At 45.3% G+C, this 20,201-nt stretch overlaps 1 protein-coding gene across 2 annotated transcripts in view; it reads right to left on the reverse strand.

Annotated features, from left to right (window-relative positions):
- Nucleotides 1–3,656: 3,656 nt before the first annotated feature.
- PGM1 (phosphoglucomutase 1) overlaps nt 3,657–20,201 on the reverse strand; it is a 61,863-nt gene continuing 45,318 nt past the window's right edge. For both annotated transcript variants that reach the window (XM_032361693.1, XM_032361692.1), the window contains exons 8-11: nt 12,744–12,879; nt 9,328–9,511; nt 6,718–6,852; nt 3,657–4,297 (exon numbers count right to left, since the gene is read on the reverse strand). In XM_032361693.1, the coding sequence (XP_032217584.1) occupies nt 4,208–4,297; nt 6,718–6,852; nt 9,328–9,511; nt 12,744–12,879 (545 nt within the window). In that variant the 3' untranslated portion in view covers nt 3,657–4,207. The remainder of the gene's footprint in view (nt 4,298–6,717; nt 6,853–9,327; nt 9,512–12,743; nt 12,880–20,201) is intronic.

Genomic DNA, 20,201 nt, shown 5'->3' on the forward strand with positions numbered 1-20,201 from the left:
GTTCAGAGTGTGAAAGCATGAAGGATGTGTCTCCCACATGTTGCACTATGTTTTCTAGAGGAGTCTTACACAGGAAGGCCACCTTCTGTCTAGGGGGTGAATCAGAAAGGCAGCTGAATTCAGCATGAACTCGGAAGCAGAGGAAGCAGAGGGACCAAGACCCCAAAGCTTGTCCTCCCCTGAAATGCAGCGAGCTTGGCCTTTGTTTTCCTTCTCTGAGGCAGCGCCCCTCCCTTGTAAGCCTGGCCCCTTTCTGGACCTAGGGAGCTTCCCTGAACTGGAATCTGCTTTTCCAAAATGAAAGCTGAATGTCAAGAGGGAGGGGAAATGTGAAATTTCAGAGTTTAGCCCCAACAGTTCCAACCCAATTTTCTCACTGTAATCCCTGCCACACCCCAACGAAAACAGGCCTGACTCACAGACCACATCAATCCTGGCGGGTGGGGAAGCTTGGCTGCAGGCCGCTGGCCAGCCTCTCGGGGCCCCATCCCCCAGCATTCCTGGCGGGCACATGTGTCGGGGTGTCTCTCTGGAAGCCACAGACAGAGGAAAGGTGGCCCTCACCCACACTCACCCCCACGGATCCGTGGCCCCAGCCATCTTCCTCTCCTGAGCTTTTAAAATCCAAACCTGTAGCCATGTGGGGTCGGGGAAGCAGCTGAATTATGATCAGGGATGAGGAGGAAATTTCTAAAGCCATTCCAGGGGCCACAGCCCTGTCTGCGTCTGATTCAACAGATGGAGAGGCAGGAAAAGGGTCATGGAAAGTCGGTGAGATCCCCACTCAAAATTCCACTTCCACCGCATGGTAGCTGGGCACCTGGGGCAAATTATTCAGGCTTCTCCTTTGCCTCAGTCATCTCAGCTCTAGAATGGGAATAGTAATTTCTTGCTTGGAGGGTTACTCGGAAGCCTGTAGCCCAACATTTGAAACTGAATAGGGACTTAGAAAATTTGGATTCTAGAGGCGCCTGGGTGGCTCAGTGGGTCAAAGCCTCTGCCTTCGACTCAGGTCATGGTCCCGGGGTCCCGGGGTCCTGGAATCGAGCCCCACATCGGGCTCTCTGCTCAGCAGGAAGCCTGCTTCCTCCTCTCTCTCTCTGCCTGCCTCTATGCCTATTTGAGATCTCTGTCTGTCAAAAAAATAAAATCTTAAAAAAAAAAAAAAAAGAAAATCTGAATTGTAGCGACAGGGGCTACGTACACAATTCGGAAGGCAGGTATTCTGTAGTCTACTCCCTGTGCTGACTTCACTTCCTTCCCTAGTCTTATGGACAGCTGGAGGGCATAACTGTGTTACACCTTCTTCCCTTCCCAGGGCATTTCACACTTAATGTGGGTCAATACACATTTCCTGACTGACTGATACACCCAAGTATCAAGATCCCAGGGCCAGCTATGACCCAGCAATCGCACTACTGCGTATTGACCCTAAAGATAGAGATGTAGCAATCTGAAGGGATGCGTGTACCCGAATGTTTATAGCAGCCATGTCCACAATAGCCAAACTATGGAAAGAGCCTAGATGCCCAACAACAGATGAATGGATAAAGGAGATGTGATACACACACACACACACACACACACACACACACACACAGGAATACTATGCAGCCATCAAAAAACAAATCCTGCCATTTGCAATGATGTGGATGGAACCTAAGCGTACTATGCTGAGCAAAATAAGTTAATCAGAGAAAGACATTATCATATGATCTTTCTGATATGAGGAATTTGAGAGGCAGGGTGGGGGGCTGTGCGAGGTAGGGAGGGGAAAAAAATGAAACAAGATGGGACCATAAGGGGAGGAAGATAAACCATAAGAGACTCTTAAGGTCTCTTAAGAAAACAAACTAAGGGGTGCTGGGGGGTTGGGAGGGGAGAGAAGGGGTGGCTGGTGGATGGACACTGAGGAGGGTATGTGCTATGGTAAGTGCTGTGAACTGTGTAAGACTGATGATCACAGACGTGTACCCCTGAAGTAAATAATATATTATATATTAAAAAAAAAAATCCCAGGGTCAGAGGGAGGTGAGGACAACAATGCCAAAATTAACACTCTCTGGCACCCAAGGCACAAAGTATGACCCTTTAATAAATAAAATATAGAGGCATTTGTGCAAATGCAAAAACCTTTCTTTCACTTGTTAGAAGCGGCCAGTCAATAGCAGGGGCCAGGCAAAGTACTGGCAAACCAGGCAGGGCTGAGCTTCATTGCCTGGGGATATGTCACCACTACCCAGTGATGCCAACACTGGGCAAGTAACCAGACCTCATCTGTAAAATGGGAATACTGGGAGTATCTAGAGTGACTGGGAGCATGTCAAGAGTGTATGGAAAGCACTCAACAATGTTTGGCACCTAATGTTCAATAAATACTCATCTTCCTCTCATCTTTGTGAGAGCTCAGTTCTGTTTGCTGGCCTAGACCCCCCCTTGTCAACCAGCAACATTGGAAATCTTACCCCAGAGACCCTGTCCACCTGGACGGAGGAAGGGTACAGACCTGAGCTGCCTCTCTAGAATACAGCAAGGGGACTTTGTGGAAATGCCCTGCAAAGCATTAAATGCATTACAAATATTAGTGTTACAGTTTTGTCTTCCTAATACTTTAAAATCTAGAAACAGTATTATAAGCATAATCCTAGTTCCTGCTCACTTGACAATCTACCATGAGCTAGATAAAGTGCCCACTGCTGTGCACAGGTCCACTCACTGAATGTTCTTGATGACCCCATAAAGTAGGAACTATTTTCATCCTGATTTTATTTTTTTACATTTTTTTTTTTTTTAGTAGGCTCCACGTCCAATGAGGGGCTTGAACTCGACCCTGAGATCAAAAGTCACAACTCCAGCGACTGAGCCAGTCAGGTACCCCTTCATCCTGATTTTCAAGATACTGAGAATGTATTCAAAAGTGACTCAAAGGCCCAAGCTGGATTCAAACTCATGTTTATTGGCTTCCAAACCTATGTGTTTAACTACTACATTACACTCATGGATTGAATATAAATGTTCTAAGTTGGGGCACCCTGGTGGCTCAGTTGGTTAAGTGTCTGCCTTTGGCTCAGGTCTGGATCCCAGGGTCCTGGGATCGAGCCCACATTGGGCTCCCTGCTCAGCAGGGCAGTCTGCTTCTCCCTCTGCCCGTGCTCATGCTCTCCCTCTCTCAAAAAACCAAAAATCTTTAAAATAAAATGAAATCGTTCTAAGATGAGTAAGATGTCAATGCACTCAAGATATCCAGCCAAATGCTGGTCATCTTACTTTCAGCTTCTGAGAGTGCTGCCCCTGTCCCCTCAATATGCATTACGGTATCTCAACACCACAAGGAACATGGCCGCACTTTGCTATTTAATATTTCCTGGGGGGGAAAAATCTCCTGAAAATCTCTAGCTTTCCCTCATTCCAAATTAACCAAGATGAGCTTATATAAAGCAAGCTACCTCGGATGAATCCAGGGCTCAGTTGACTCTGCTAAGATCTGAAATCACAGTTCTTGAGTACAAGGATTTAAAACCTAGTGCAGAGAACATTTTGTCTTCTAGTTAGGACATCCAAACAGAATACAATATCTTCTTAAAAAAAAAAAGTATTTTCTTTCTTATAGTGAAGAGCATTTTGCAGTTAAGAAAAAAAAAAAAGACATCAAGAAATAGTGGCTTATTTTGCTTTAATATCCCACAATATTTGTGTGGGACTATGTCGCAAAAACAAGGCAGACATCTGTAGACAAGTACGTCTCACTCTGAGGAAAGAACTGATTGGAGAGAAGGCACCAGAAATTGGATTTTGCTGGAACACATGTAAACAGTGAACGGGGGAGGAATTCACCAAAGAAAAACGAGCTTGCACTGTCATTTCACTGGGACAACCTAAGCGTGAGAAATGGCCTCACTGGCTCCTACTCAGCCTCCATCCCACATTGTAGTGAACAGGAGCAGGTGCTTGGGAGACAAACACCTGCACAGCAGCAGGGCTTAAGGGCACAACACGGAGTGACGTTAGTAAAAGCCCCTAGGTCCTCTTGCCCACACGGCATCTCAGCTGGCCCTGTCACACTAATGGGCCAGTCATCAACAACTGGTCAGTGGAAAAACCAAATCTTAAGAAGCCTGGGTGGATACATTTTGTTTGTCCATGCTCTTCAATCAGATGACTTGGAGGGTCCTGAGGCAGAGGGACGTACCGCAACTGGCCTATCTTCTTAGGTGATAACGGTGGGTGCAGTGCGTCCCGTCCTCTCCTGGAGTTGGGACACCTTCAGAGCGATGGAAATAAGGGGGGCCAACATGACCTGAGGGAGACAAAAAGAGAACCTTTTCCATTACTTTCTCTAGACACAGATCCAGAGCTCCAGCCCTCAGATGGCCTCCAAGACCCACATGTCTGACTGCCTCTTCCCACATCCCAAAGGCTCCTCAAACTCTGCAAGTCTAAGCACAGAGAAGTGTTCCTTCCCTAAAATCTGCTTCCAGCATTCCCCATCTTGGTGACTCAACAACACAGCCTAACATCTAAACTTAATGAACAACGACGAGTTACTCTTGACGCCTTCTTCTCCTACATTGCCCTTGTCTAATCTATTAGCAAACGTAAGCAGCTTTTACCTTCTGTACATCTCTCAACGGGCACCATTTCTCTCCAACCTGGGCCATCAATCTGCTAAATCAACTTTTTCTTTCTCACTTGGAACAACAGTCCTTCTACTTCCGCATCCTCTAATTTGCTGCCCACATTGTCCCCAAAGAGATCTTTGCAAAATGCAACAACACTACCTTCCAACTACTTCTCACTCAGGGGGAAAAAGAAAAGAATTCTGCTGTTGCAGGATATATTTATAAAAATAAATAATTTTTAATTTTTTTAATGAAAACATTTTTAAAAACCACTTACTTATCTAGCTAAACTGCCCATGCTACAGATGAGAAAACTGAGATCCAAAAAGATGAAGTGATTTAACCAAATGACCCAAGGGCAGAGCCAAGAGCAGTTCATTTCCTACTGCCCACTGTTGCTTTCCCTCATCTTAATCTCCACCAACTCATGATTCCTCGCTGAAAGCGGGAGAAGCAACTCCACGCGCTGAGCACAGCACTTGCCATTCCCCTAGGGGTGCCAACAGTCCCCGAAAGTGCTGAGGCAAAGGTCCAGCAGCTCCAGAGTAAGGGAAGGTTTCTCATGGCTGGAATGGTGATACATCTAGGCACTGTGGGCACCTCACACCCTTCAGGCCCCTCCCACTGCCCTCCCCACCCCCCCCCCCCCCACCTCCTGACAACTACGGTTCAAAGAAACTTATCTTTCACTCATTCATAAATGTCTACAACATGCCTGGTATTAGGGCAAAAGAACACAATTCCCTTCTTTTTCTCCTGCTCTATTATTCTGTGGGTCTACAACGCAGACACCACTGCCTTTGGTTTAACTTTTAGGGACACCTACAGCACGACAGAGATCTTGCAATAATTGAACCTGGAGTCTGGACATGATAAAAAATATATATATATATATATGTAAAAGTGAAGCCTCCTCTCGACTCTAAGAGCCACACGTTCTCAAAAGCTGATCCTATGTGCCAGGCGCAGCATTTCAAATTTCGCATCCCTTGTCTCCTTAAATCCCTGTAATACCTCGGAGCAGTAGGAACTACTCTACCAGGAAACCACGGCTCAGAGCACGGAAACCACTTGCCCGCAGACACACGGCTACTACTCAGGTGGCAGAAACTGGATTGAAAGCAAGACCTTTCTACATCTAAACTTTATTCTCAAAACCGCTATGCCAAGGCTTTCCAAATGAGTTTCCTTGGATTTTAATTAGGTGTTAGAAGGAAAAAGGCTTAGTAGAATAAGCATGGTGAAATGCCACTCAAACAGGCGTCTTCGCCGTGAGTTTTCTCAGAGCCCGTAAGGTGCCATGTGTGTTATGAATCCTGAAGAAGGGGTTAATGGGCCACAACAGCTCCTACACTTTTTTGGCCATGCAACTCTGGTGGAGGAACATCTGTCAAGACCATTGTGTGAGGAACAAACAAGGTGAAATTCCCCTGTGTGTCACTGTCTCCCCTCGGCTCCTCCCCTGGGGTGGCTGTCCTCTAAGTTCTCCACCCTACCCCTGCCCCCAGGGTCCCTCCTCACTCTGACGTACTTCTGGAGATCCTCTGGGTAGGTCTGGGAGCCCAAACCACCAGGCTGCCAGTCTGCAGACTCTTCCATATTGACCTTTGTTGCTGGGTCATGAGACTCTCTGCTCCACCACCAAATCTGGAACCAGCGTGTGCTCTTCCAGAACAGGTGATCAGACCAAGCAGAGTAGCAAATGACCAGTGAGAGACCAGAACGCCAGAAGAGGGGCTGATTTAAAGATTAGTTTTCCTGACTCTGTTGCTCACCAGGCACGTGACCCTATGAGCTGCCACTTAACCTTTCTCTGCCTGTTTCTTCATCTGTGGTAGGGACAAGAATGGGAGCTACCTCATTTGAGACTTCAGTGAGTATATCCGCTTGGGTAATGGGTTTAGAACAGAGAAAATGCTGAGCTAATGGTTAGCTGTCACTGTTGTTACAACGTACTGAAGGAAACATATAGAGAAAACTGAACATACGTGTTTGACCACCGGAGAAACGGGCTGTGGTAACACAGACTCGGGGAAACCACTACTGTTCCCTCTAATGGGAAGCACTAACTCGTCAGGACAGAGGGCCTGGGCATTACCTGAGGGTCCTGGTTGATCTTGGCGATGTCCTTCTCGTAGCTGTCGATGTACAGCCGAATCGTGGCCCCCGCGCTCCCCGTGCCACTCAGCCGAAAGATGATGCGGGAACCGTCAGCAAAAATGAGCCGCAGGCCCTGGAGAAGGGAAGCAGAGATGTGTCCCCCACCTGCTGGAAGGGAGACTGAAGGCTGGCAAATACAAGGGGTTCGTCTGCAGATGGAATTTCCTCTGCACGTGATCAACTGGAAGATCAGGTCCTTGATAAAGGGCAGCAGTTAAGCCCGTGGAGTCGGCTATGGTCAGCCCGTCACTGCGTCCCGCCCAAGGGGGCTGAGCTTACAGGGGGAGAAGCGTGCCCAGCGTCAGGTGGGGGATCTGATCCGGGGCGCAGGGGTCCTGGATGACCCAGGCCGGCCCTCCCTCCTCTCTCCACTCCTCTGTAGCCTAACCATTCCAGTTTGAAGCCTAATAAATAAGTAAACAAACAAGTCGCTAGATACAGAAATTTGATCCCCAGATCAGGAGGAAAACATGGCTGAAACCAGAGCAGAAGAGATTCCGGACACAGAAGAGGAAGAACTCTCACAATACCAACAGAGAGGCTCAAACGGCGAACAGCAGGCCCCACGCGGTAGGTGAAGCCAGCTACTGCCATCCCAGCAAGCAGGAGCCAGCGATCACTCTCCCCTCGATGCCTGCGGACTCAAAGCGGGGTCCATGTGGGTGCCATGCCAACCCGTGCCCCCAACCACCTGCTGCCTTCTTCTTTCCTCCCTGGCAGCATCTCTCATCCTCAATAACCTTCTTGCTTCAGGAGAACTGAGGCTAAAGATTCTCAGGTACATATTCTGTCACCTGAGGTAGGAAGAGTCAGCAAGACAGCGGTCTCGTGAGCCTGTCATACTTCTATACAAAGAACTTCAAAGCCAGACACCAACCAGAAGGAGAGACACTGCTCCTCCGCTGCTGTTTGTCACCAAATCCCATGCCGTGTCTAATCGTGCCATTTGGCAGTGAAGACAGCAGATGAAAGGCACACGGTACCTTCCTGACTCCATCATCATGGGGAGGATACCATTAACTCCCATTTACCATTTCTTGCTTCTAGAAACATACCAGGTTGGTCTGCCTCTCCCACAGCTTCAACTTGAAGCTTCTCAAGTCTTTCTACTTGATGGCAGAGACTAGGTCTACTTCAGAGGATTCTTCCTCCTCCCCGCCCTTCCATCCAAATGTTCAGACTTCCTGATTATAGAACGTGAAGCTGTTGGGTTCTTCCTCACAGAGTGCAACAAACAGCACCCGTGCTCATACCAACACCTTCCCCACACACGCCTCAGCTCCCCCTCCCTCCTCACAGATGCTAGGTGTAGCGCAGAATTGGGGGTTACTTTCCCTAATTGCCCATTTTCTCTCCGAAGGCTTCTCTACAAACACTTCTGCCCTGCCATCCTGTGGACCCCACCCTGCCCTCTTCCCTACCCACCTCCTACTTTATCCTCAGCCTCTCTTTATCTCAGACGTCACTTACAACCATCTGTACCAGACCCAGAGTTCTCATGGGGGGTGAACAGGCATAGAGAAGAGAGCCCACTGGGCCAGCATTTTGAGGATGGGAGACTCCTGGTGCTCAGGGTTGCTGTGGCCATGCTCCAACCATCCGTCCACTGCCCGCTCTCCAGACAGACACTCTTATCAATCCTGCGGTCCCCCTCCTTCAAAGCTGTCAGCTACCTTGAGAAGGACCGGGCCAAAAATCTGGGTCCATCAGGAAAAAGAAAACTGGAAACCTGTAAATTAATTTTCATCTGCTTCTTTATTATCTCTGCTTCTAAATTATTAGTGGCGAGTCCATCCTGTGACAACAGCGAACCAGAGGAGAGAAGACCCTGGGCCCTGGGTGTCTGTGAGAAGCTTGGCTGAGGGCCGACCCAGCCTGCAGCCTTGGCTCCTTGGCACCCGGCGAGGGAAACCCTAACAGCTGTCTCCATGCAGACATGATGCAGGTTCTCAACTGTGATGTCTTGCTATGCACGCACCCCCAAGCTGGACTGGCTGCACGTCACATGCTGCAGACAGTAACAGCTAACATTTCTAAGTCCGGAATGCCTCAACAATTTTTTTTCTTCTTTTTTTTTTTTTTTAGAAATCACAACATACCAGAGAAAGGTCTATGATAATGCCACTCTCACCGCCGGCATTCTGCTATCGTCTTCTGAGAGAAAAAGAGGGGACTGATATCAAGGCAGTAGTTCACCTTTTCAGCTTCAGATTCTAGGGCTCCTTTCTGCACACGCATTCAACACGTCTTGCATGGAATTCTGGAGGATGTAAAAAATCCCTCTGGAGCAGGGGCTAAGAATTCCAGAATGAGGGCACAGGGGAGTACACAGAACCAGGACAAAACCCATTTCCCCTATGAGTATATTTACAAGTCATGTGTGACCCGGCAGAAAGCTGGCAACTGTGGGGAAAAGAAGGGAGGGCGGTGAATAGAAATAGAAAATAGGGGGAAGAAAACGTCTCAAGCAGCCTTTTTCTTTTTTCCCTTGAGATTTCAGAAATGAAGCTCTGAGGCCTCTCTCCCATACACATAAATCTGTTCCTACCTGATTCCTTGAAACGCTTCCATCCACTGGATCACTGTATTCAAAGTTATCAATTTTCTCCACAGTGTAAACTTTGTCACCCACTGAGAACTGCTTCCCCACGAAGGAGCGGTCAGATATCAGGGCCTCCAAGTCCTTCATCATTTTGTTGGCGCCCTCAGCCTCCACCTCCTCATAATCGTACCTGCAAGAAGTCACAGAGGTGGGCCCACACACTCCCTTTGGATCATCCCCGAGATAGATCACCACTTCCTTCACCCTCTGTTTGGACCTCCCCCCGCCCCCCCACCCCCGGTCCCAAACCCCCTAGCTGCAGAAGCAGCTGGCAAAAGGCTGTGTCTGTCCGTCTCTGGGGAGGGAGCAGGTCAGGGATGGGAGGAAGGCTTTGCGGGGTTTCAGGGAAGGGTCAGGAACTTCTGAGTAAGCAGAAAACTCCCGTCTTGGCTTTTCTACAGAATAAGTTCTAGAAGGCTTGTGAAAGATTCTAACATCTAATCACCACATCCTGAGGAGGTAGAATTAAATGCAAGATTATCTCCCAAGGACTCTGCATCAAGAACATGAGTCAAGCACTTCTCTTTCAAACTCCTGGAGCTTCTTTGGGATAAATGCTGGGAGAGTTCCCAGTCTGCGACCTGCCTGCGGCTGCTGAGATTTTTGGCACAAGAGCGTTCCGGTCTCCACGGGAGCTTCCTAAAGTGAGGCCAGGTTTTCACTGACCAGAGAGAAGGGGCCAAAGCCTAACTCTGTACATCTGAAAACAGCTCTGTCCTTTCAGTGAGGGTGGATTCTGGTCCAAAGTGCTTTGGGTTCACCCTGACGGAGGAGGCCTGATGTAGATACAGAAGGATCAAAGCAGAAAAATAAATAAATAAAAATCATCACAAAAGAAATTCTATGACTATTATTATTATTACTCCCAGAATTGTTCCTGACTTCTTTCTTACGAGGTTAAAGACTCTGACAGGTGGCTTTTCTTGACCTTGTGGCACACACCCTCTTGAGAGTTATTTTTTAGAGGCTCAAGCAGAGTCTGTATTTATTTGCGATAGCGAAACAAACATGATATGTGCAAGATGACACCCTCTGAGACATGAGAAATACTGGGGAGTTAAGGCCAACCTGTTCAGGCTCCAGGATTCTACGGATCAAGGACAGCAGTCCTCCTAATCTTGAAGTCAGCTCTTTCCCCTAGTTAACGTGATAAACAGCAAGAAATCACAACCAGGTGTCTGTGCTTTCCGCCTGTGACCTTTGGATGTTTGGGAGAAGTGTTCTACAAATCCTAGGCATAGAGGGGTGTGATGGAAAGAATCTGGACTTTGGCATCGGAACAACCTACGAATCTAGCCTCTACCGCTTACTAACTGGGCAACTAGGAGCAAGTTGCTTCATCTCACAGAATCTCAGCTGCCTCAACACTAACTGTTTTGAGGCTGACATAAAACAATCCCTAGCACTCCTATTAAGTAGATGAAGGGTATGATGGTGTCTTAACGAACTAGAAATGCAGACCGTGGACTTGATTTGCAATAGTTAGCAGTTATCTGAAATTAATACAAATACGTTAAAATCGTTTTTATTTTTTATTTATTTTTAAGATTTTATTTATTTATCTGACAGACAGAGATCACAAGCAGGCAGAGGGGCAGGCAGAGAGAGAGGAGGAAGCAAGCTCCCCAATGAGCAGAGAGCCTGATGCGGGGCTCGATCCCAGGACCCTGGGACCATGACCTGAGCCGAAGGCAGAGGCTTTAACCCACTGAGCCACCCAGACGCCCCTAAAATGGTTTTTAAATGGAGTTTTAACTGATTCAAGAGTGACCTCTTCTCTGAACAAACCTTCTAACCTTATTCCCTTCTAGTTACTATTCACTTGTTAACTCGTTCATTTATTCATCCAAAGCATATTTACGGTGTCATTAGGAGTGAGGTGTTCAGTGATAGCAGAAGCACAGAACCCGACATGGTCCTGCCTTCATGACGCTCTAGAATCTAGTGAGCCCATGACTGCTGTTCTGAATTACCAGGTTTTCCTGGTTCTTGGAAAGTAGAGATTCTTACTGTGGCTCCTAGGGCTACTGCTGCGGTACCACGTGAACCTTAGTACTTAGACCTCCCTCAGAAGAATGACTTGAGGGAGGAAGACAGCAACAGCCTTCACTCAAGTTGATGAAAGTGTTCTGAGAAAGGAGGCTGAGTTGCTTAAGGTTTAATTCTTACGGGACTATCCAGAGACCGTGGACTGACTATTCAATCTGTGACATAGTTTTTAAATTCTCTAATTTAACTCACCTATTTTATAGAAAAGGCAACTGAGGCCCAAAGAAATTATATCTATGGGGGCGCCTGGGTGGCTCAGTGGGTTAAGCCGCTGCCTTCGGCTCAGGTCATGATCTCAGGGTCCTGGGATCGAGTCCCGCATCGGGCTCTCTGCTCGACGGGGAGTCTGCTTCTTCCTCTCTCTCTCTGACTACTTGTGATCTCTCTCTCTGTCAAATAAACAAATAAAATCTTTAAAAAAAAAAATTATATCTATGCATTTTTTACCGATCAGCAATTCATCTACTCCCTTTTACTCATAGTTCCTTTCAATAATTAGAATAGTGAGGTCTGGGAAAAATTCTGTTAGATTTTTACACTTACTGGGGGAAAGGCAAGTTGGAATTAGTGAAAAGCACTTCTTGAAAAAAAAAAATATTAGTGCCTTTTAAAAACAGAAGTATGCGTGCCAAAGAAGAATTACTATGTACTCTAAGTATTTTGTTCACTGCCCAATCCCCAGTGCCTGGCAGAAAGTAGGCACACGGTCAATATTTATTGAATCAATGAATGAAGTATTGACAAGTATGCAGCCTTTGGGGACCTATTTTAATGAGTCAGAAAAGTTGATTTAGACTAAGCATAATTGTTTCCATAATTTCAGGGGAAAAAAAAGTTTCCATACTTTGAGTGTCCCAGAGTTTATAAAACACTTTCAGACTCGTATTTCATTTAATTCACTCGATGGCAGACTGTTATTACCATTTCTACACATGAGGAAAATGAGGACAGTTTTCTGGTAGAGAGAGAGGTTCAATGCCTTCTCAACTCACTAAGGGGCAGAAATAAAATTCTACTCCATTCTTCTGAGTCCAAATCCCGCACAATCATCATGTCCACCTCCGTACATTTAAAAGGCTTACAAAACATTTCTTCTTTTGAATACATTAACTAAAATTTTTAAGCCTTGTTCTTTATGGCAAACATAAAAGGCAACCCTTATTGAATTATTTTAAAATCCCTCAATCTGTAGAGGCTAGATGAACTAGGGTTTTATTATCACTTGAGAAACAGGAAAAAAATCTATACACATGAGTACTCTCTCAGCGCACTTCCCCACCCTACCTCTGTACCCCAGCCGGGCTGGGACTTACCTAGTGAAGAAATTCCGGCCGTACTTCTGCCAGTGATCTTTGAGAATGTCCTCCACGCTCTGTTTGCGGGTGGCTAGAATGGAGAGCCAAGCGAGGACCGCCCAGAGTCCATCTTTCTCGCGGATATGATCAGAACCTGGCCAGGGGGCAGCAAGCAGCTTTGACAAACACGATTTCTCCAAAACATTTGGGAATAAACTCAACAGTAAACATGGAGACCCAATCAAAAAAGTCATAAAACTTGACTGAGGAACTTGAATACATGGAAGGAACCACATAGGGAACAAAGCAACATAATATATGGGAAAGAAGTTGATACTTCCCAAAGTGATCTAGATATTTACAGCAAATGTCAATAAAAATGTCAGAGGGATAATCTGGTGGAACTGGATATATCAATTACAAAGTATAAATGTGAGCAGAAAAAAAACAAACAACAGAAGAACATGACCATTATAAATACTCAATAATTAAAAGCCTGACAGCCTAAATGGTACAAAAAAGGGCAGCTAGAAAGAGACCTAAACATGCATATGACTTGGATATATGATAAGGGTGTTCAAGACTGTAGGAAAAGAAGGAATTTCTTTTTAAGTAGTATTTAGCTATCTAGCTAGACAGTTGGAAAAAATTTCAGTTTTTTCCCCTATAAAACACCACACCAAAAAGATTTCCAGGTAAATTACACATTCAAATATAAAATTTGAAAAGCTTTAAGTCCTTGACGATATATAAAAATAAAAGATATATATATATATAAATATAATATATACAATATAAATAAAATAGAAAATATATATAAATATATTGTCTAAGTCTTGGGAATGGCAAATACAGGTAAATTCAGAATTCATAAGAGAAAAAAGAATCTATGTATTTGCCTACTAAAAAAAATTATTGGGGCGCCTGGGTGGCTCAGTGGGTTAAAGCCTCTGCCTTCGGCTCAGGTCATGACCCTAGGGTCCTGGGATCGAGCCCTGCTTTGGGCTCTCTGCTCAGCAAGAAGCCTGCTTCCCTTCCTCTCTCTCTGCCACCACTCTGCCTAATTGTGATCTCTGTCTGTCAAATAAATAAATAAAATCTTTTTAAAAAATTATCATTTCGATCTGCAAAATAACTATAGGTAAAAGTAAAGGCCATTGGCAAACCTTAAAAAAAACCAATTTGCAACATAAAGTAGATGTTTAATGTACCTCAATACAGAAAAAATTTACATGTTAATAAGGAAAAAGCAAAACTTCAATAGAAAAATAGCCCAAGGATATAAACAATCACTGAAGAATACATATAGGTACCCAATTACGTAGGAAGGTAGCATTATTTTTTAAGAAACAAACTGAAGTTAAAAGCCCAATAAGAAACTGCTACTTGTTTGACAAATGGCCACAGATTTTAAAATGAGAACATCTAGGATCAGGAGAGGTAGAAGGGAAATGGGGTTCCAGTATGCCACTGCAGGGAGAGGTACAACCTTCCAGAGACCAATTTGACAAAAAGTATCAAAGCCTTAAAAAACGGACCTACTTGTGGATCCAGCAACTCCAATCCAGAGCATCTTTCTTTAACCAAGAGGGATTTGGTTAAGTCAACTATGGCACATCTGCCCCCTCCAAGGTACCTGCTAAAATCTTTACCAGAGCTAACACACTGGCTCATCCGGATGTGCTTATGTGCATGGAAATCCTCTTCCAAGAACCTGATACAGGACACAACTCTCCTTCTCAGTCCTTAATTTCCTTGTTCTAAAAGCCAAACAAAACAGAACAAAATCTCCACACACGGACCATACTGAGCGCTACTTTCTGACTCCTGAATAGGACTCAGTACAAACCCTCTCCCACAAGGCTTTGCACATCATCATGCCTTAACTCTTCAAGTGCCTGTGCACCCTTCTTGACTTCCCACTGGGTCTTATTCTTCTTAGAACATCAGTGTCTCACAATGCTGGCTACGTAGTAGGCATGAGTGAAGTTTGTTTTCTTCCTCTTTTCATCCTTCTAAACCCAACTCAAATGTCCTCTCCAGTCTAGGACTAGTACCCAGCTCCCCTAGGCAGTTACGAGCTACGTTCTCTTCCTTCCCCCATAGGGACCCGCTCAAACCCTCTACCGATTTATGAGCCTTTCACCCCGTTCCTCTCCTATTTCTTTCTTTCTTTTTTTTTTTTAAGATTTTTATTTATTTATTTGACAGAGAGAGATCACAAGTAGGCAGAGGGGCAGGTTGGAGGTGGGGAAGGGGGAAGCAGGCTCCCCGCTGAGCAGAGAGCCCAATGCGGGGCTCGATCCCATGACTGGGATCCTGACTTGAGCTGAAGGCAAAGGCTTTAACCCGCTGAGCCACCCAGGCGCCCCTCTCACCTATTTCTTAAGAGACATCTTTTACTTATCCTTATAACGAAGTCTGGTGACTAGAATAGCACACTGAGTACTTAAACAACTAAGGAGTGCAATGAATGAGTTTATCGGTTAATTAATCTACTACATTTTTTCTTTCTCTTTTTGGCTCAAAAATCACACATTTTTTTTCCTTCAAAAGACCTTCTCTTCAATAAGATACCACTTTCAGAAACCACAGTTCTCAGAACCTGGAAGCTGACAGACCTGGAGATGTTGGGCAATACTTTTACGTAGCACTTTATGTAACAAATTCTTGGTTTATCGAATTTCATGATCTATGGACTTTTATTTGCCTGTATTGCTATCTCAAGGAACAGCAATGAGCTCTCTGGCCCTTACAGCATTTGCAAATGATGTTTTGGCGATAGTTCACCCTGAGCAGCAAGATTCTGGCAGCTTCCCTGAAATACTGAGAATTCATGACAGAAGTACACAGCTTGGAATTATTTGTCTATGCTCCCATGGGTATTTTTCTTCCTTCCTTCCTTTTTCTTCTCTTTTTCTTATTTTGTATTTATTTATTTATTTAGGCTAGACTGAAAGCATAAGGGCCAGTGTCCTTTTTGTTTTTCCTGTTCTAAGTAAAGAATTCTGCTTTTTCTTTTATACAGAAAAGAAAATAAAATCTAAAGATCTTAACCAATTCTGACGGAGTTACTCAGAGATAACTGAATCACACATCTAATACCATCAACCAAATATCTGTCTTGGATAACATGCACAAATATTCTATTCCATCTGCAAGATCCCTAGTCTCTGGAACTTCTTACTATTCTCACCAATCACCTTCATGTAATCAAAACTCTAGGTAACTCTACTACTCAGAAAGTCTGGGTACACTTCGTTTCTTTTTTCTTTTTTTTTTTTTTTTTAGGATTTACTTCTTTTATTTTAGAGAGAGAGTAACAGCTAGAACAAGTTGGGGAGCAGAGCGAATTTCAAACAGACTTCCCGCTGAGTGTGGAGCCCAACATGGGGCTCAATCCCAGGACCCTGAGATCATGACCTGAGCTGAAATCACGAGTCATGCTCAACCGACCGAGCCACCCAGGTGCCCCCAAAGTCCAGGTACATTTCATTTTCTTTAGGATTCTGATGAATGAGGACAAGTTACAAGTAAAAAAAAAAGGCAATGGCGGATGTGTGTATGTTTCTAAAGATGTTGCTATTGTAGTCATGGCAATTGTGTTTCATTGGAAGTTGCTTGTATTTAAGTCATGAAACCTCAGGGTGCCTAGGTGGCTCAGTCAGTTAAGCGTCTGCCTTTAGCTCAGGTCATGATCGCGGGGGTCCTGGGATGGAGTCCTGCATCAGTCTCTCTGCTCGGCAGGAAGCCTGCTTCTTCTTCTCCCTCTGCTGCTCCCCCCGCTTGTGCTCTCTTGCTCGCTCGCTCACTCTCTCTGTCAAATAAATAAATAAAATCTTAAAAAAAAAAAAAAAGAGTCATGAAACCAGAATCTAAAACTCTGTTATTTAGCTTAACTTTTCCAAGCCTCAGTTTCCTTGACTATAAAATGGGAATAATGTTACCCTTCTCACACAACTGTAAGACTTTACCGTGATAGAGGGTAGAAATATTTATTAACTGCTAAGTACTATATAAATGCAAATTACCATTATGGATAAGGGAAAAATAAGAAATTTTGGGGGGGAAATGAGTGCTTTCCACTACTTTATTAAGCTTTCAAAAATAATGGCTCTTAACTGTACACATTGGTGATAAAAATGGAATATAACCCAATACATTCTTTTCTCCGGGCATTGGCATTACAGTGTTTTCCTCTTCTTCCTCATCTAATTTTCCCATTATGAATGTGAATTACTGCTATCATTTCTTTTAATTTAAAAAAGGGAAAAGAAGCCAGGCTCCCATAATTGTGAGGAAAGAGAAACACCGCCAGCAGGCACCCCTAGCCCTAGCTAACACAAAGGCAGTGGTGGGCTTTGCACTGGGTCTCTTCATACTCGGTCCAGCTCAGGGACTAACTGAATGCCTGGGAATTCTGCCCCTTCAGCATCTTCAAACACCTGTCACTTGACTTCGGCCTAATCAGCACCTTGTGGTAAGTATACCCTCCGCTCGGTCAGGGCATATTCCAGGCCTCGGCCAAGAAAAATGTCAACGCTTGCTGAGGGAGCCAAAAGCTAACAGTTTGGGGATTAGTTTCCATTTACCAGTCTAGGCATCTTGGGAGTGCCCGGGTGCCTGCCTCTGCCAGGTGACAGGTCTGAGGATGGGGCAGTGGCAACTGAAGAAGAGCTACACGGAGTTGTCTGAATACACTTGCATCTGGCTGTCATGTCTTTCTATCTTTCTCTCTCTCCCCATCTTTAGCTCCCTTTTGGTCTTCTTCTTCTTCTTCTTCTTTTTTAAAAGATTTATTTTACCCATTTAAGAGAGAGGGGGTAAGGGGAGAGGCAGAGGGTGAGGAAGAGAGAGAAACACAAGCAGACTCTGTGCTGAGTGTGGAGCCCAACCCAGGGCTCGATCCCATGACCCCGAGATCAGACCTGCACCAAAAGCAAGAGTCAAATGCTCAAACCAACTGCACCACGCAGGCACCCCTCCCTTTTGGTCTTCTAAACACGTTATTCTCTCTGCCTGGAAATTTCCCCTCCATATATCACCTATTAGCCTGGCTAACATCTCCTGCAATTACTGTCCACTTCACCCCAAACCAGGATGGCTTTCTTGTTGCCCTCCACGCTCACCCCTACTCCATCCTACCTGTCTGTTCTTACTCCACCTCAACTCTGAGGTGTATCCTGGGCTGATGCCTGCATATCAAACATCAATAAGGGTTTGCCCCAGGAGTGGTCAGACCTAGCTGACTGGGTCGGAGGTCCAGCAGACCTGCTCTGTCTGCAGTCTTGTCCTCTTTGGCTTTTATGGCACAAATGAATTTACTCTGAAAGGAGAGGTAAGCTCCCCCGGAAGCCTGTTCCAGATCACTCCAGCCTTCAGGGCCTCTCCCCCAGCCACCACCAGACTTTCCCTTTAGCAATGAACCCTGTATTGCCTTGTGACTCCCCTGGAACTGGGTCCTTGGAGGAATACTGCAAGTGCCTGATGGGCAGGAGCCGCGTCGTAACCCAAACTCCATCATGTGTTCAACAACTATGAATCAGTGTCCACCATGTTCCAATACATGAGAAAATACCAAGATGTATAAGACATGTTACTTGCCCTCACAGATGAGCACAGACATACAGGGGAGGGAGACAGACATGCAGGTAACAGTTTAACTGAGTTAGTTATAATTAGGTTCTCAGCCTAGTTTTAGTGCGGTATTCTGTCTGGGAACTCTCCAGAGACGGGCTGTTCTAATTTTCCCATGGCCACCTCACCTACAGGAAAATACACTCAAAAGTTGCGCAAATCAGAATGTGCAGAGAACCAGACAGAAAATCAGATTCCCGACACGACAGAACCAGGTTAGGTGCCCTGCCAGTAAAGCTCCCAGGGCCCGCTGTATGTCACCATCAATCACTCTGTACACTTGTAATTACCTGGCCAGGGTCTGATGACTTCTTGCCCCAAATGTGGATTCTACAGGGCCCTGCACAAGACCATACCCATCGTACCCCCAGAGCCTCACTCAGTATCTGGGATGCGGTTAAAGTTCAATAAACATTTGAGGAACGAGTCAATGCAAAGACGTACAAACATGAAAACCTTTTCCTAAGAAATTACAATGAAGAGACATCTGCAAAGCATCAATGCTGAACTTCTTCAAGTCATCACTCCTACAGCACGCATCATCGCTAAAGCCTTTTAAAGATGCAGCAGGAAAAACTATCACTAACCTCCAGACCTGGCCAGATCATAATTTACTGGCATATTTCCACATACCAGGTTCATCTTCAAAGGTCTTCTATCCCTTTCCCAAGCCCCCCATTTTCCTGAGGAAGTTTCAAAAGCAGTGACATTCTATTCTATCTGCGACTTCATGTTCTATTTCCTTCCCAATTTCCCAACAAATTCAAGATGGGACAGAACACCACTTCCGCCCTCTGCCATTGTGTGTAAACATGGATATCATCATCCACAGTCAGGGGGGAACAATACCAATAACCGTGACATCAGCCAAAAATAACAGGTTCAGCCTGTCTCGTTCTGGTGCCCATTTCTGAGTCCCTTTACCCCGACATTTGTAATGCTGATGTGTGAGGAAGAGTCCCAGCCTTTGTGGCTGTGATGATCCTGAGAGGCCGTGGCTGTCTCTGCATCATGGACAGACTAATGTATGCTTGGAAACATGAGTAATATTATGGCTTGTGCTCTGAACTGCTAGTGGTTTGTTTGCTGAGCCGGTTCTTCTGAAGTCTGACTCCTTTGCACCTCTTTGCAAGTCAGCTTCTCTTCCTTTGTAAAAGCTCATCCGTTCTCACAAACACCTTAGGTACCCGACTCTGGACTACAGAGTGGGAATGGTGTTGAGTCCCCACAAGGGGTAAGGTAAGGATTCTCCACTGAGGTCTATGTTTAAGACCAACAGCACTGCCTGCCAACTACGATTCCAACACCACACAGGAAATCACACTGAGTGACTTTGAAAGTCTTTTCATTTCCAACACCGGGATTCTGTTTGTCTAACTGGAGGGTGTCAGGTGAATACTGTGGTCACTCACTCATTTATTCAACAAGTGTTTGCTGAGCTCCTACTCCACGCTGGCCTTTATAGGCGGCTCTGGGGATATGATGGAGAGTAAGACAGCTGTGATTCTTGTTTTCACATAACACAGTCTAGTGGAGCACTGGCTAGATTAACTAGATGTTAATCAAGCAATCATAAGTAATTTTTAAATGACAGCTGTAATATATGCAAAAAAGGAGAAGTGTGTGTGCCATGAGAGCCAATAGGAAGGGGAGTGGACCCACAGTGGAAGGTTAGGGAGGCTTTCCCGAGAAACTGCTACTGCTCTCATCTGGAAAAATACAGAAATAAAGGACACTGGACTCAACGAAACTACAGAATTGAAATACCACAGAGCTTGTTTAGTCACTAGTGTCCACCCTGAGAAACTCTGTAAAGAAACTGTGGGAAGCACTCACCAG

Source organism: Mustela erminea, chromosome 10 (genome assembly GCF_009829155.1).
Source record: "Mustela erminea isolate mMusErm1 chromosome 10, mMusErm1.Pri, whole genome shotgun sequence".
In the NCBI taxonomy this organism is placed as follows: Eukaryota; Metazoa; Chordata; class Mammalia; order Carnivora; family Mustelidae; genus Mustela; species Mustela erminea.